This window comes from Marmota marmota, unplaced genomic scaffold (assembly GCF_001458135.2).
Source record: "Marmota marmota marmota unplaced genomic scaffold, marMar, whole genome shotgun sequence".
In the NCBI taxonomy this organism is placed as follows: Eukaryota; Metazoa; Chordata; class Mammalia; order Rodentia; family Sciuridae; genus Marmota; species Marmota marmota.
This window is the reverse complement of record NW_026000026.1, coordinates 26,860,045-26,878,343: the sequence shown is the minus strand read 5'-3', so window position 1 is coordinate 26,878,343 and position 18,299 is coordinate 26,860,045. Positions and strand designations below refer to the sequence as shown.

The 18,299-nt window shown below is 42.4% G+C and overlaps 1 protein-coding gene and 1 pseudogene across 3 annotated transcripts in view; both read right to left on the bottom strand.

Moving 5' to 3' along the window:
* The window catches only part of Psmf1 (proteasome inhibitor subunit 1), a 34,197-nt gene that overhangs the window by 10,075 nt on the left and 5,823 nt on the right, over window positions 1–18,299 (bottom strand). For 2 of the 3 annotated variants that reach the window (XM_048811148.1, XM_015482046.2), the window contains exons 2-4: window positions 17,453–17,605; window positions 16,211–16,293; window positions 5,198–5,383 (exon numbers count right to left, since the gene is read on the bottom strand). In XM_048811148.1, coding sequence (XP_048667105.1) covers window positions 5,198–5,383; window positions 16,211–16,293; window positions 17,453–17,605 — 422 coding nt within the window. The remainder of the gene's footprint in view (window positions 1–5,197; window positions 5,384–16,210; window positions 16,294–17,452; window positions 17,606–18,299) is intronic. The other variant, XM_048811149.1, reaches the window with a different exon arrangement.
* LOC107139200 lies at window positions 11,652–13,571 on the bottom strand (annotated as a pseudogene).

The following is an 18,299-nucleotide window of genomic DNA, read 5'->3' as shown; positions in this document are numbered from 1 at the left end:
GTCTTGTTATAAGGATTAAGAGAGACTACGTTTACATGTATTTTACACTTAATGTAACTCCTGGACACAGTTAGGACTCATTTAATATTAATCATGTTAGCATGTTAACTGTCACAATCTTATTGGATTCCTTCAGAGAAAAAAAATCTGGGGGTCCCAACCAGGTCATTTTTCAAAACATTCTGATGGCTCCCAAGGATCACCCAAGGATCAAATCAGCCCCGCAGCACACACTGCCCCTGGGGTCAGGTCCTGTGTTTATTTGCCTTTTCTCCCTTCACATGCTGGCACAAGCAACCCCCACTCTGCCCGCCAACGTACAGACAAGATGGTTTCATGGCTCCACTAGTACCCACTCTTCCCTTGGCCATAAAAGCCAATTTCCCCAATGTCATAACATTTTTATTGGTCTTTTAAAGTTTGGCTTAGGCATCATCTCTGTGAAGTCTTTCTTTCTATCCTGTCCCACTTCAGGCTAATTGCTCTTCTCTGAATTTAAGCACATCTCAGACATATTTCTGTCACTGTTTTTTAAAAAAGACTTACGGTCTGGACCAAAAAAGGCAATTAGCCCTAATTTAATGGAAACTCCTTGAAGGTTGGGCCATATCTCATCGTGTATTCCGTGCCTAGGGACACATGAGGGACACTTAAACAAAATGACTTGGGGAAAAAAGCAAAGGCTTTAGTTAGCCTCAAGTTCCAATTCTGGCTTCACCAATTAACAGCTCTATGATCCCCTGGAAGTCACGAGATCTCCAAGGCCTAGTCTTTTCTTCCATAAAATACAGATAATATTGTCTATTTCTCAGGACTGTCACAGACATTAAAAGAGAATGTTTATTGCAGCACCCTGCCTGCTACATCACAAAGCAGTCAAGAAGTAGTGCCAATATTCTACTATTATTATAACACAACTTTCGGTTCTTACTGGCTGTGATGAAGCTAACTGTATAGGAACCTCAGCTTCCTTGCGTGTAAAATGGAGCTCTTACTGATCTGATGGAGGTGTTGAGATATTAAATAAGAACATGTGGATGAAATGCCTAGCAGGTTGTTGAGAACAGGTAGTGCTCAATAATTAAACACGACATACAGAAATATTATTGAACTCACTTTGCTGTCCATGGGGAAGAACTATAAGGTTCAAAATTATTTGGCTCCAAGAGGAAAAGAAAGAGAGTAAAATTTAGGAATAAGTAATAATAGTTTCACAAGTAATAAAAATGAAAATTATTCAGGTGGCATAGGCAGAAGATATTCTTTTCAAAATATGCTACTGAATGAACTGGCTACCAATAGGGAAAACTATGAATTCTGTCCTGCACATAAAAATTTATTCTAAGTGGATTGAAGATCTAAAAAGGTAAAATGACAAACTTCTTAAAGAAAATATATGATATTTCTTAAACAAATCAAAACAATTACCAACTGTATAGGGAAAGACTGATAAGCTAGATTCTATTAAAAATCTAGAATGTTTTAATAAAAAACCCACCATGCACCGAGTAGAAAGACAAGCCACAGCGGGAAGGGAGATTCATAATATAAATATCTGGCAAAGTTCAGAATATATAAGGAATGCCTGCAAGTCATAAAATGCCAGGTGAACCAACAGAGAAAATGGACAAAAGATTGAATTATATCTTCACAAAAGAAGAAATCCAAATAACCAGCAAACCCAAACACAAATAAACAAACCTCCAAACAAACAAAAACTTCAAAAAAAAAAAAAAAAAAAAAAGACATCTGGCCTCTACTTTATCTTAGAAGCCTTTGGCTTTTTCCACTGTGTTGCCATCTGCGTTGAGGGTGCAGAAGCCGGGGTGGGTGAGCAGCTAAGGCCTCAGCATGAACCAAAGCAGTAGCGCCACCTAGTGGCCACATGCCCCCCTCACATCGCCCCTTCGCTTCCTGGACAGAGGAGTAAACATCAATTTTTTAAAAATTTCAATCTCAATTTTTGAGTACATGTCTTTTTAATATTGTATGATGACATGGGAAATATTGTATGCACACAGGACTTCTATTACATATAGTTATCTTGGAAAAAAAGTACTCATAAAAGTTTTTTACCTGAACTGCCCATTTGTGCAAGGAAAACCATTTCTACTAGAAAGAATGACAAACCATGATTACTTGACTTGGTAGTCAATATTTTCTCCAAAACAAAGTGTCCTGTTACTGGGCTGGGGTTGTGGCTCAGTGGTAGAGTGCTTGCCTAGCATGCATAAGACACTGGGTTCGATCCCCAGAACAACATTAAACAAACAAACAACAAAAACTAAACAAAATAAAGGTATTATGTCCATCTACAACTAAAAATATTTTTTTAAAAAGTATCCTGTTACTTCAAGGAAAACAAGGGACAGTATTTGTAGTCAATGATAAAATTCAAAACTTTAAGCAAAAAACAGTCAATTTGGAAATTTGTTTCCAACATGAGCTTGATGGCATTCTAGTATTCTGATGAGAATTACCAATGAAAGTGATTTTGGGATATTATAAAACAAAATGTATCATTCTTTTACCATATCTGTTAATCGATATTTTCCAAATGACCAAATAACCCGATCTTCCAATATCGTGCATAGGGAGGGGATCCATTCAAAAAGCAGGATCCACAGTAGATTTTAATGTAACAGATGTATGCAAAGTTCACAGATATGGATTCAGATTCCACGACACCAACCCTTCAAGAAACTATCAGTTATTAAGTTTTGTGTAATAGCAAAGAAGAATAGACACACAAAGAATATTTGAAAAAGTTATTAAACTACTCTTTTTTCCAATAAAATACCTGTGTAAAACTTAACAAAAACTAGTCCCCTAAAGATTGAATTTCATAGGCACAAGCGAGAATCCAGCTGGGGTGTAGCTCAGGGGTAGAGCATGTGCTCAGAATGCAGGAGGGCCTGGGTTCTACCCCAGCATCAGTCAGACAGACAAACTGAATCTAACTATCTTCTATTAAGTCAGATATTAAAGAAATTTTTTAAAATGCAAAACTATATCACTCTTCTCACTAATTTTTTTTGTTTTGAAAAGATATTTTCATCAAAGTTTGTTATTTAGGCTAACATGGGTTGCTATTTTTAAATGCATGAGTAACTGGGTATTTTTAAAGTTTGAGTTGTGATTTCTAATGCAGTAAGTGTTGGTAGACATCCAATAAGAGCTCTTTGGGGGCTCCAGTAAGTTTTTGAGAGTGCAAGAGTATTCTTGAGACCAAAAAGTTTGCGATCCACCAATAAAGGGGGTACAACTCAAGGGTAAGGGAAGTATAAGAAAAAAAAAGTGACACACACACACACACACAGACACACAGACACACAGACACTATTTACAATAAGAAATTACAAATGCTTGAAATACCCCATGGAGGTCAGACAAAAGAAGAAAAATAATAATCAAATATCAGATACTAAAAAAAATATAAATATTAAAAAGAAAATAGAACACAAACTCTTGGGAACATTCAAAAATCACATGTAAAGACTGAGATTAATAGTGAATTTAGAATCACATAAACAAGAGTTTTATATCTAAAAGTGTATTTTTAGTGAAGCTGGCTAAGCTCAGGAAAAACTGGTTTTTCAAAACAAGGGACTATGGGCTGGGGCTCAGTGGCAGAGTGCCTGCCTCGCACATGAGAGGTCCTGGGTTTGATCCTCAGCACCACATAAAAATAAATAAATAAAAGATACTGTGTCCAACTACAACTAAGAAAATATTAGGAGAAAAAAAAAAAAAAAAAAACAAGGGACAAGATTTGGGGCAGTTTCCTGACTATCTGAGGACAGATGAGCAAAGGGAAGTGGGTGAGACTTAAAATGACAAGAATAAAAAGTTAGGCTTAGATAGAAAAACCAAACCAAGTCCTTTCCTGATAGACAGTCTTTGCTCGTCTTTCCTAGAGCACTTGGGAGAGGGACAGACCTGCCATCAACGCTCAATTCCCCACTCCAGTGGCCCTTCCTCTCCAGCTGTACTTCTAACTCAGAAGCATCCAGCAACTAACAGCAGCAGGACACAAACCTAGTGGCAGACCAGGCTCCCTCGACAGGCTCCAGACACAGCGCACCCACACTCTGGAAGACAGACGTCTCTATCTAATGTTAGGGCACACACCCGACTTGGGTGTGCATTTGGAGGTTTCCAGGTGTGAGACAGGTAGAATGTGGGTATGTCAGTGCACGGGGCAGGGATACACCTCGATGGCTGCTCAGGGTCTAAAAATCTTCCCCCTCAACTGCTCTCTGGGGATTATTTTCTTAAATCTTGCCACCGTACTCTAATTAGATCACAGCCAGAGCACTTCATAGGGAGTGAGGACATCTGGAGGCCCAGCTCTGCCTCTTTATGAATGGCTGGTGACCTTAGGCAGGTCTTACTTCTGTTCCCTTCTGTGAAATAGGAGGTTACATCAGATACACCCTTCCCTACTTTTTCAATCACTCCTTATTGTTCTCCACTCTCACAAGAGGACCTAATATTTTCAAATATTTTTGCCAAATAGGCTTATCTCCTATTACTTAAATAGAGGTATATAATTGCAAATCAGAGTAAAAAATCAATGGCAGTTCACAGGGAACTGTCCCTTCTACCCTGTCAACCCCAGCCTTACTACCTCAGCGTGGGCTCCAGACTGGGAGGTGCTCAGCTAGAGACTAAGGTCCCTGGTCTGTTGCCTTCTTCAGAGCAGAAGCCTGCAGGCTAATGCTGCCACCCTAACCTGCAGAGACCCTGGATGCGGCTCCCTCATGCAGCATGCTGTTTTGGACAACTTCTAAGTTGTCGGAGAGGTCAAGACAAAATGAAACACAAGGAACACTGGAATGCATCCCCTTCCCAAAAGTCCTTCTACATCTTTGCATTTTGCCAAAAAGCCTGGCCCGGGCCCTGTACCAAGAGCTCTGGAATGAACAGCTGACTCAACGCCTGGGCAGTACCCTCGACTGCTGCACGCAAGCCCCAGAGAAATGACCCGGGGCAGACTCGGCTGTGCGCGGCCTCTGGAGAGGAGACCACGCAGCCTTCAGAACCACCTGCGTCTCCCTTTTCTGCCTGGATACACCAAGACTTGGACAGTTCTGTTGAACACTTGGAGGCCAGGGAGGCAGCAGAGCGGCCGGCTGGGAAGGATGGCCGGATCCTGCAGCAGAGGCACGGGCCACCTGTAGAGGACTGTACTCACCAGGGAGGCTGCCGGCTGGTGTGCGGATGGTGAGAGGGAATCCGGAGGGGGTCCACCTCTCTGGCTGTGGCAGGGGGGAACTCCCGATGGGGACTGCTCACACTAGCCTTGTCCCACTGCTCATGGATGGGTGAGATGATTCCAGACAGGATCCGAGACCGGAGCTCCTCACTGTTCTTGTAGGTCCTGCGGGAAGGAGATGAGGAGTCAGTAGCTTCTGGCAGTCCTCTGGCAACCCTGCATGCCGTGTTCTGGCAGCGGCGGCGGGGGCGGCGGCCGTGATGGCCCTTGGGCTGTCTGCAGCGGTGGGATCGGGCAGTCCGGCGGACCTGGGTGAGGGGGGCAACAGCCCGGCGCTGTCTCCGAGATTTGGGCCTAAGCTTCTTAGGCATCTGAGTTGCCCCTCCTCGCTTACCACCCCATTAGAAAGAGGTGTGGGTGTAGGGGCACAGGGCCTGGACTGGCTGCCTCTGCCTGCACCCCACCGCTCCTGCAGCCTCATTGTGTGTTCATCACCCCGTGTCATGGGAAGGGTCATGGAAGGGTGAACCAGTTCCTGATCTGGGCAGGCAGGGATCTGTGGGCTCAGGGCCCACTGCTGTCAGGAATGGGGGTCACTGGGAAGGCTGATTCTATCTTCTGTCCCTTCCTGCCTGGGGCTCCTTTTTCTGCCTGAGAGACAAGCAACGGGGTGGGGCTGAGGCGCTGGGCAGGCTGGGACTCCAGTCTCCTGGGGTTTTACCACGAGCCACGGTCTGGGCCACAGGGCAAAGCACATAACTGAAATCATACAGAATGTGTTCCCTGACCATACGGAGTCCCGTTAGCAATGCAACAAAAAGGAAGTCTTTAAATACAGGGACATTAAACAAAGCACACTTCTAGATAATCCAAGGATCAAAAAAGAAGACCTGAAAAAAATTATAACATACTGAATTAGAATGAGAACAACATATTAAAACATGTGGGGTCTAGCTAAGGACTGCTGAGAGGAAACGATCACATTCAGTGCGTGCATCAGAAAACAGGAAAGGCTTCAGATCAATAACCAAAATTCTGACCTCAAGAACCTGGAAAACGGGCTGGGGAGATAGCTCAGTTGGTAGAGTGCTTGCCTTGCATGCACAAGGCCCTGGGTTCAATCCCCAGCACCACCACCACCCCACACACACACAAAGAAGAACCTAGAAAAAGGAAAGCAAATTAAACCCAAAGCAAGCAGAGGTAAAGAAATAAGAAAGTAAGAAACCAGTAACATTGAAAACAGGAAAACAATAAGAGAAAATTAATGAAACAAAAAGCTGGTCCTTCAAAAAATGAATAACATCGACAAACTTCTATTAAAATTGACAAACATAAAAAAAAGATAAGACACTAAGAATGAAATGGAATATTATAAAAGATCTGTAACCACTGAAAGGATAAGCGAATGCTAAGAAAAACTTAATCCAACAACTTAGAATAACTGATTCTTCCTAAACTATAACTAAAACATTTCTGAAATATATAATCTAAATAGTTCTCTTAGAGTAACTGAATTCATACTTAAGCAAGCCCTTCCCCCAAATCTTCAGTTGTAGATGATTACTTTTAAGTCTACAAGAATTAACACCAATTTTACTGTTGCTCCCAGAAAATATAAGAGGAGAGATCGTTTCCAAAGTCAGTTTATAAGTCAGTATTAGTCGAATATCAAAATCAGACAAAGTAGAAAAAAAAAAAATCCCTACAGACTAGCATCACCTATGAACTTAGAAGCAAACCCCCCCCAAACAAAACATTAATCAACTAAATTCAAAAAATCTAAAAATTATATACCATAGAATTTATTCTAGGTATGCAAGGATAGTCTAATAATCACAAATTAATCCATGTAATCTACCATATCAATAAACTATAAAGTTCATATGATCATGTCTATTGTACAGAAAGAACAGTGGACACTAATTGATAGGATAGCTGGGTGTGGTGGCGCACATCTGTAATCCCAGTGACTTGGGAGGCTGAGGCAGGAGGATCACAAGTTTAAGGCCAGCCTCAGCAACTTAGCAAGATCCTGTCTCAAAATAAAAATAAAAAAGGCTAGCGATGTGGTTCAGTGGTTAAACATGTCTGGGTTCAAACCCTGGTACCAAAAACAAACAAACAAACAAAACCCAACAAGATAAATCCATTCATGATTTAAAAAAAAAAAAAAAAAAAACCCTCAACAAATTAAGGAAGGAGGGAACTAAGAACAGAGGAAAACTTCCTCAGTTTAGTGAAGAGCATCAACAAAACACCCACAGCTACCAAGACACCTACTGGTGGAGAACTGAACACCTTGCCCCTAGTGTTGGGAACAAGGGAAGACGTTCTCTCACCAACTTGTGTACCATAATACAGGCACTTCAATAAGGCAAGAAAAAGAAGACACCTAAAGATTAGAAAGTGAGGAATAAAACAGTCTCTATTTGCCTATGACATAACAGTCTACCTTGAAATTCCCAACAAAATCTACCAGAAAAATTGCAAATTAAAACCTTTATAAGACACCACTGCACATCTGTCAGAATAATCACATATAACCAATGCTGGCAAAGATGCAAAGATGTGCATCACACGCATACCAGTGGTGGGTACAAAATGGAACAGACACTCTGGAACAAAGATTTTGACTATCTCTTATAAAACTAAACATGAGATTATCATTGTTCTCTTGGGCATTTATCCCAGAGAAACGAAACTTACCACCACCCATAAGCTTGGGCAGGAATGTTCACAGCACTTCTATCTGTAACAGCCCAAAGCTGGAAACCATCCAGGTGTCCTTTAACCAACAGATGGTTAAGTTATGGCACATTCACACCATGAAATACTGCTCAGCAAACAGAATGAACAAATATTAATGTACATACGACTCAGATGGACCACAAGGATATTATGTTGAGAAAAGCCAATCTCAAAAGATTACACGTTATGTAATTCCATTTATAAACGTCAAAATGTTTGAAATGACAAAAATTCTAGAAATGAGAACAAATTCCCAGGGGGTTAGAAAGCTAAGGTTGGGGGTGGGTATAGCTATAAAAGAGCATCAGCAGAGATCCTTGTGGTGATGAAAGTGTTTGGCTTCACTGCATCTAGTTAACAACCTGCGAGTGACACTGCAGGATACTTCTGGAAGAAGGAGCATATCACTGAGTAAAATGTAAAATAGCTACAAGGGTCTACTAAGAACAGAGGAAAACTTCCTCAGTTTAGTAAAGAGCATCAAGAGTTTCTTAGAACTGCACATTAAGTCCACAATGATCTCAAAACAAAAAGTTTAATTAAAAATCATTACTATTATTGTACAGCTGTAAAGTGACTTGGGGACACGAGGTTAGGCGGGCGTTTCAGGCTTCTCCAGCACAGGAGGCCGGCGAGGGCAGGCGAGGAGCTGGGCGGAGGCTGGCCTGGGTCCTCCGGCCACAGCAGCTCGGCTCTTACCAAAGCCAAGCCTGAAGAGCCTCACCGAGGAGAGCTCCACCAGCAGGAAGCGCACAGGCTGCGATGGCTGCGCAGGTCTGGGAGCCCGTGGCCCATCCCCCCCCCCAAAAAAAACCGGGCTTGGGCTCCACACGGGGAACCTGGGCCACTCTGCGGCTTCCCCGCCCCACCGTGGTGGGGATAAAGCTCACTGCTCTCCTCTTTCCATCAGAGGAGCTGTGGGACTCCGTAGAGGCTGTGTCCCTCCAGGTAGGTGTGTGTCAGTAGAACTTGGGCCTGACAGAAGAACGCCAAGTCCCGGATTGGGTTTTGGTGGTGGCAAAAGACCACCCATCATCCCGTCTGACGGAGAAAAGGCGTGGCAGAAAGGACCCAAGTAGGCCGACACTCCTTCGCAAGTCCCAGCGTACCCATGGAGGGGCACAACAGGGTCCTACCAAGAGGAAGGGAGCCGGCTGCAGTGACCAGGGGAGGGCCAGATGGAGGAAGGAGGCGGAGCAGCTGCGGCTGAAGCTGAGGGGAAGGGCTGGGCGGTGGTGAGGTCTCCATGGAGACGATTCCTGGAGATGGAGAGTTTTTCGTTTGCATATTCCTAGAGCTGGCCCAGACTGGCACTCCATGGCTGCTCCCCCTGTTCTCAGCACACCGCTCTGGCAGTGCTACTGCGGCTCTTACTCCAGGGTAATCAAACAGGAAAACAGAACAAGACAAAACATCCTCCCACACACACACAAACCCCAGGAACGAGCGTATTTAGAAAAACAAACGGAGATTTAATGCCAACTCTCCCTGGGCTTGCAGGGTATATTCGAGGCTCTAATGAGCGTGAGCGGCCTGGACAGCTCCTGGGTTCTCCCACTGGTTTTGTCAATCTCTCTCCCAGTGGAATTCTAGAATGAAGTCAAGAAAGAGACCACATTCCAAATGGCCTTCTCTTAGCATCAAGGGGACCAGGGGTCAAGCATGTGCATCACCCAGGAGAGCAGCTCTCTGCAAGGCCAGGGCCTGGCCCTTCCTTGTCTATTTAGTATGACAACAGACACAGACTTGCCCTCCAGGCAGCCTCTGACAGTGGGGAAGAAAAACTCCAAGAAGCTAATCAGAAAATCCTCAGGAAATCCTACAAGACTTTAAAACACCCATCATGGTGGCCAGGGGAGGTTTCTCTGAGGAACTGACATTTGAATTAGAGGGACCAATGAATAGATAGGAGTTGGCGGACCGAGGTTGGGAAGAACGCTCTAGGCAAAGGGGTCTGAAGAGGGCAGAAGGGAAGCGGCAGGTGGCTCAGACGGACAGGTACGGGAAGGAGAGTGAGAGAAGGCTGGGGGTGGACCTCAGGCTTCAAGGCCCATCAAGGATTTTGTTCTTTATTCTGGAGCTATGGATATTCACTGATGGGTTTTATTTTTAACAACTAAAACTATTTTTTCTTACTGTGGTAAAATACACATAAAATTTACCATCTTAACCACTTTCAAGTGGACAGTTCAGCGACAGGAAGGACACTTGCACTGTTGTCCAACCATCACCACCGCCCCTCTCTAGAACATCTTCATTTTCCCAAACTGAAACTTCACACCCTTTTTTGACAGTAATCCACATTTGACAGTATTTTAATTTTCCAAAACTCCAAAAATCTGTTAACATTTATGTAAGTTTTATTCAAGAGGTAATATTTAAGAAGAGGTGAATTCTAAAAGAAAAATTTACCAGTTAACCACCCTACAGTAAAAGGTAGAAGTGGGTACCACTTATGACACATAAATAAATTCCACCTTAACATTTCTGAATAAAGCTGTAATCACTTCTCTGTCATTTAACTTTTGATATTTAATAAGGCTATGTGAATCGTGTTCAGAAACTTTGAGAACACACACAAACTTCAAATAGAAGTACCACCTAGGATTTTCACTTCAGGCTGAGTACCTAGGATCTACAACTTAAGACTGCATATTACTATACAATTTCAATTTGAATCACCTTCACTATGTTCACCAAAATTATTTAAAAAAATAATTAGATCAGGGCTGAGGTGTTAGAGTCTGTAAACAAGTCAAAATAACACCTGGCATTTTGCCAGGGGAATGTTAGAGTTCGTAAACAAGTCTGGATGATGCCTGGCAAAATGCCAGAGGGAGTGGTTTGAGAAGTAACAAAAACAAGCCATTAAGTGTGGAAATTCTTTATTGGTTGACTGATGTATCTAGTTTATGCTAATTAGATAAGCTGTGTGGAATGTATAAATACTGCTCCTGTCCTGCAATAAACGGCTCCTACTCCTGCTGTATCAACGTACAGAAGTTATTCGTCACCCCCCGATTATTTTGCTGCAGCCGGACTGCGGCACTGAGGTTGTGGCTCAGCCACAGAGCCCTTGCCTAGCACATTCGAGGCCCTGGGTTTGATCGTCAGCACCACATAAAAATAAATAAATAAAATAAAGGTATTGTGTCCAACTACAACTAAAAAATAAATGTTTTTTTAAAAAATAGATCAATGGTAATCAAACAGGAAAACAGAACAAGACAAAACATCCTCCCACACACACACAAACCCCAGGAACGAGTAAGCGTATTTAGAAAACAAACGGAGATTTAACGCCAACTCTCCCTGGCGTTATAACTCAAATTATACTTCTAAATATTTAACATGGTAGATTCAAAACTAAATATTCAATGCCCCAGTTTTAAATTTTCTTTCAATATAATCCATGTTAATAACAAATCTTAAGAGCACTATCTGAAAATAAATCAGCTTTTTTTCTAAAACTTAACGTTACATTACAGATTGCATTCTGTTCCATAATTCTGATAATCTTTTTAGGTAATGAAACAAGATCTTAAGATGATTCATTTCTTGGGAAATCTTAATGGCAATCACTCAATAAATTCAGTCATTTTTGAAGTCACAAACACTCAAAACTGTTGTTGGTAATGACCAAGTTTCTGGGGTCTTTTTTTTTTTGTATGTGTGTGTGTGTGTGGTTATTGCTTTAGTTGGCAATATCTAAATTTAAGACAAAGAACATCTCCCATTAAGCCTTCCATGAAATATTACAAAATTCATACAGAAGATAGACTCATAGAGGCTAGCTATAAAGCTGGTGTTTTAAATAACTCATGCTTGAAATGGGTACAATGTTTAGAGGATATCCAATAACTTTTTTGCTCTAAAATATACGCCCCTACTTTTCAATGTTCCCATTCAATAGGAGATTTGAGAAGCTTAACAGTTTTGCTATAAAAACTCACTATTCTTAACAAATCAAAACGTAAAAGGAAACCAATAAAGGACATATTTTTCACAGTTCACAATAAGTAAAAGTGCACTAAGTGTTTAAAAACTACATGTGACTATTTGGCATAGGTCATCTTTTAAAGGCTCTTGGAGGATCCCTGACATTACTTATTGTGGTCATGACTGTTTGATTATTAGCAACTCCTGGTAGCTGTGGATTGATAAGTCCCTGGACATTGCTTCTACCAGCATATGAAAGTTGGTGTTCCCTTGATTCAGGGCCAGTTTGAAGGCCATTTGCCACTGATCCAAATGTACCTGTACCTGTTACTATTCATGGAATCAGTCTTCTGTTCACTGTGAGCCCCTCTGTTCTGCGGTCTTTGATAATCTGGGCTGGGCTCACTGAAATTTGACACTTCTGAATAAACCATACAAATTCTCCAATTTTCTGAAGTTCGCTGCCCCTCTCAGTACAAAGCATCAGACATCCTTTCCACATGGATGTGTATCCCGGGTCCACAGACACTATCCCCTGGCTGAAGGAGACCCCCCATCTCAGCCCACACGGAACAGTGACGCTGCCCGTTTTATCTGCTGCTTTGCGCGATCTCACTTTAAGGCTGTCTTGGGTTATCTCCAGGAAAATAAAGATGACATTTAAGTTTTTCAGTCCGGGGTTAATATCTTTTATAAAAAGAGGTGGGCTGTTGACCCCACTCATACAGAGCAGTGAGCGGGGACAAGGCTTCCTACCTTCTCAGGTCTGGGGCAAGGGTGGAGGGACAACTGGGGCTGGGGTGGCCCAAAGAGAATTGTTGGGTTTTACGGTGAATTTAGTTTCTGAGGAACTGTCATTCTGCTTTTCACATCCCCTTCCCACACAGGGGTTCAAGTTTCTCCATGTTCCCTCTCTTGCTTCACAGTAGTCGTCCTAATGGGCGTGAGGTGGTGCCCCTGGACACTTTTAACTAAGATTTATAATCATGATCTAATCAATTTTTTAAAAAAGACTGGTCCTACTGCCGTGTGGGAAAGCCACTAAGGGTGGGTAAGCAGGAGGGACGTACATAAAGGACCTGCTCAGAATCTGCATGGAAGAGGGGAGAGACAAAGAGCAGGTGGCCTGAATGATGCGGGTGGGTGGTGTGGAAGTCTGAGGAGTGAGTCCAAGGTGGTTACTGCTGACTAAACAAATCAACACAATAGGGGTCGTGGGCAATTCCTAGTTCAGTTAATCTTTGATGATGGTGAATTTATAGTGATGCAAAGCTTCCTCCAGAATCCTGAGGTCAAAAAGGATGGGGAAAAAGTTGTTCCTAAAATGGAATAACTTCAGTACACTGATTTAAAAAAAACAACAAATATTAATCTAAGTTTTGAACATAATACTTTTGACTGCATACATTCTCGATGGGAAACAGTCAAAGAACAAAAAGAACTGGGAAGAAGTCACATCTGGATCTGTACTTAGTAGGCTTACTCTTGGTAGACAGTGGTAGGCAGTTTAGAAACTGCAAATTTTTGGATCAAGTGAATGAGTAAATAAATTGATGCTGTTGGGAATCAGAGTTCTTGCTACAGGAGAAGGGAAATATAAGTTTGGAATAAGAGAAGAATCATGTGATGTTAGATTTAAAACAGAGTTATCAGTTTGAACTCAAAATCTTTTTTTTTTTTTTTAAGAGAGAGAGAGAGAGAGAGAGAGAGAATTTTAATATTTATTTTTTAGTTTTCAGTGGACACAACATCTTTGTTTGTATGTGGTGCTGAGGATCGAACCCGGGCCGCACGCATGCCAGGCGAGCGCGCTACCTCGCCACATCCCCAGCCCCTGAACTCAAAATCTAATGAAAAAATGATTCCTGGGCTCTATTCACTCAAAGGGCCCAGAAGCTGTGACACCTTCATATTAATGAGCATGCCTGAGGCCCAGACTTTGGTTTTTAAATACTATTCTCCACTAAGAGAAATTAAGGCTCTCAGGTGAATGGCTGATTCCCAGCCATAGGCAAGGCAAGCACAAGGTACACTTAGAACATCATATTCTGCCAGAAAGTAGAAAATGCTCAAGGATGTTGTCAAAAGGATAATGGAGGCAGCTTGCAGGGACTCCCACTCTGGGACAACTTAAACATTCAAAGACTGATAAAAAAGAATCCAAATCCACCAGTCCATACTGACATTTAATAAACTAAAAATAATGGGGCAGGAAAAAAAAATGGTAACTAAAAATGTAGAAAAAAAATGATAGACATAGAAAATGACTATTTTACAATCATCTCTGTAATAACGGATGCAGGCAAAAATCATATATAGATGTTGAATCACTGGGCAAAAGACCATCAGGAAACAGAACATCCATAGGCTGCTATCAGGATCCCAGATTATTTATTAAACACAGATGCCCTATGGCACAGAAATCTGGTGGACACTGTCTTCACACATGATCAAATTTAAGAACACCAATGATAAGATAGACTGGGTCCTGGATGTGAAGCAGTGAGGAGGATGCGGCTCACCTGTGAACTGTTGTTCTCAGCAATGTTCAACCTGAATCTAACGATGCAGAAACAACTGGATGAAGCCAATCATATGGAAACGATCTGCACATTTTGCACAACCAATCTTGAGTCTTCACAACTGTCAACATGAGGGCTGGGGGTAGGTATGTCTCAGTCTTAGTGCACTTGCCTGGCATGTGCGAGACTCTGTGATTCAATCCCCAGCACCGCAAAAAAACAAACAAGTTATATACATACATTTTGTGTGTGTGTGTGTGTGTGTGTGTGTGTGTGTGTGTATGTCTTGAAAAGCAACAAAGGGAAAGTCTAGGAAACTGCTGGAATAAAGGGAAGTAAAGAGACATGAAAATGCAAGGTATGATTTGGGGATGGATGGATATGGGAAAACTAAAGGAGCAGCTACACAGGACGCTGTTGGGATGACTGTGGGAATCTGATCTTGGGCTGAGTATTAAATGACAGCATTGTGTCAGTGCTGCACTTCCAAGTGTGAAGACAGTATTAAGGTCAGGTCAGAGGATGCCCTGTAAGAACAAGGAGATGCACGCTGCAGTGTGCAGGGATAAAAGTTCATGACATCTGCAAATCATTCTCAGATGGTTCAAGAACAACAAAAAAATTTAAGAAAAGTAAGCAAAAGTGGCAAGACATTAAAAATTGGTGAATCTAAGTGATGGGCAATTGGGTGTTCACTGAGTATTGTTGCAAACCATTTCTTCTGTGGTGCTGCACATTTCAAAATAAAAAAGTTTAGGATTTAGAATGAGAAAACAAGCCACAGTCTGGGAGAAAATATTTGCGAAACACTTGTCATATAAAAGACTGTTAACCAAAGTATACAATGAACTTCTAAAACGACCCATTTAAAAAGTGAGCAAAGGATCTGCACAGATACTACATTAAAGAAGAAATATGAACAGCAAATAAGCATAAGCAAAGAAACTTCCCAACATGTCTCTAAGAAACTGAAAATTAAACAATGAGATACCACCGTTAGACTGGCCTAAATCTAAAACACTGACAAATCAGACGCTGGCAAGGGTGCAGAATGACATGAGCTCCCGCCTTCATTCCTGGGGGGATGCAATGGTGCAGCCACTTTGGAAGACAGTTTGCATGGAATCATATTCCAGCTGCACGACCTTCTGAAAAGGCAAAACTATGGAGACAGTAAAAAGACCAGTGGTTGCCAGGGACTGAGGGAGGGGAAGGAACACGCAGAACACAGGGTTTTTATGGAAGGGAAACTACTCCACGTGATACTGCAGTGGTGGTGACAAGGCATTACACACCTGCCCAAACCCTCAGAATGTGTAACACCAAGAGTGAGCCCTCATGTGGACGCCATGATGTGGGATCATGATCTATCACATAGGTTCACTGACTATAATGGAGGCATTGTTCTGGTCCCAAAAGAAGAGGGGGCAGGCCCAGCATCTGTGGAGTGGGGGTTCACGGGAACTCTGATCAGGCACAGGTCCTGCAGGAAGCCTACTCCCGACTGAGCCAATGGCCTGGCCCCACCTTTACTCTGGAGCCACTGAGCACTGTGGACTCCTGACTGCATCATTTTATTTCATGGGGCATTTCCTACGTGAATCCTGCCTTTAACAGAAACAAAAAGCAAACAAAAAAACAGAAAAGGGAGTTGAGAAGTGTTTGTGCCAAGGAGTGAAAAATTTTGTTAATCTCCCTTGAATCTCTGGACGCCAAAACCTCATTCTTTATTTCTTGCCATTGGTTCTCAGTTTGGAAAAAAGACATCATTTAGAAGTACCTGTGGAAGTCACGCAGGTCTTCTGCACTGATATAATCATCCAAGTTCAGGGTCAAGTCTGCCACCTGCTGCGAGCCATATTCCTAGAAAAGTGAAATAGAAAATGAGAGACAGGGTATTTCTGGGCTAATGAGTGCATGGGTGGGAAGAACAGCATACAACCTAAAAAATACAGATGTTCAAAGAGACACTGATGAGGACTCTTTGTAATACATGACACAGTCTTCTAATGCTTAGGGACTTCCTTGATATAGAAATACTGCCTTTCCAAGGCCAGACAATCTGTTTCCCAGGTTCTTTTGCAGACAGGATGCAGGTATGTAATTTTCTGGTTTGCAACTAAGAACCTTGTCTGATACGAGATCTAAATGTTCGTCAACAGGGAAAGGATAATGGAATACTATGTAGAAGTTAAAGCAAATGAGGTATACCTATGTGTGCTCCCAGGTGAAGGCCTCCAAAACAGAGTGAGAAAAGCAAAGGGCAGCAAATCACATTCTGCAGGATACCTTACAACACACGGACCACAAGACAAAACTTAACAAAAAGCAAGCTACTGCCCTCGTGGTGCTTCAGTAGCAGATCACTGACATTAAAGTAAAGCACCAGTAAGGACACAATCACAAGCTGGCACGAAAATAAAATGATGAAGTAGAGAAGCAGGATTTAGATTTTTCTGGCAGGTGGGGTGGGTAATAGGAATGTATTTCTGAGTAAGTGACAAAAGAGGGGGAGTCAGGCAGACTGAAGAGAAGGCGGAGGCTGCGTATGTGCGTGAGGTGGCAGATGGGAGAGGGTGGGGATTACAGCACAAGAAACATCAAGTGTACAGGGTGGGGATTACAGCACAAGAAACATCAAGTGTACAGGGTGGGGATTACAGCACAAGAAACATCAAGTGTACAGGTTCCAAGGCAGCAAGAACGCTGCTCGCTTACAAAGCTAAAAGCAGCCCACTGGGGCTACAACAGCCTTTCTTCCTGCATTGTCCCTGAATGGCTTGTCTTGATTTCTTTAACCTGTGGAGAGAAGTCCCTCCTTTATAATCAAGGCAGCGACCATCTTTGTGCACAAAGCATTTCTATGTTTAGGGTTCTCACCTCAGGATAAAGCTCTTGAAGTAGGGTCACTGGGCAAAGGCTTCAGGGACACTTACAGCTCTGCAGTCACTGTTAAATGGGTTTTAGAACAGCCACCCCAATACCCACTGCCATCCGCAGACCCCACAGGTCTGAGACTCACCAGCACGTTGATGATCATGCTGGTCTCCATGGTGATGGCTTTCACAAGGAGCTTCCTGGAGCCGTCCTTGGACTCATACCGGAGGACATACAGGTCTTTACTGTTGTTCCACCCAGCTGGCAGCAGCTCTGACTTCTTATCACTGGGACCTGGCTGAGAAGACATCAGGATTGAGGAGAAAGATCATGACCTCAGAACAGGGACCTACAAAGAATCTTACAGGTGATCTATCAGCACCTCTCACTTCACAGACAAGGCTACGGAGGTCAAGAGAGTGACCTGTCCAAGGTCATGCACCAGTTAGAGGTCTGGGGCCCAGGTATCTGGAATGTTCTCTCCCCCCCTGGCTGTCTTTATGACACAGCACTGACACCTGTCAAGAACATGCAATCTCAGTTTAATAATCATCTCCCTCTCCATCACTGCCAATAATAAAGCTAATTAACTTAAGGGACACTGTGGAATTCTAAAGCACTGATTTTCAGGGTTTGGACCTTGATCTATGTGCCACAGGGTCACCAAAATGTTGACTAAAAACACCAACTGTTTAACAAAAGTTACAGATGATTTTCACATACACCTAAAACGTAATATACATACAAGATTTTAAAAATTACAAAGTGGAGGGCTGGGGTTGTGGCTCAGTGATAGAACACTTGATTGCCTAGCACATGTGAAGCACTAGGTTTGATTCTCAATACTGCATAAAAATAAATAAAGGTATTGTGTCCATCTACAACTAAAACATATACATAATATATATTTAAATACATATATATATATATATATATATAAATACATATATGGGGGTAGAGAGAGAGAGAGGGAGAGAGAGAGGGAGGGAGGG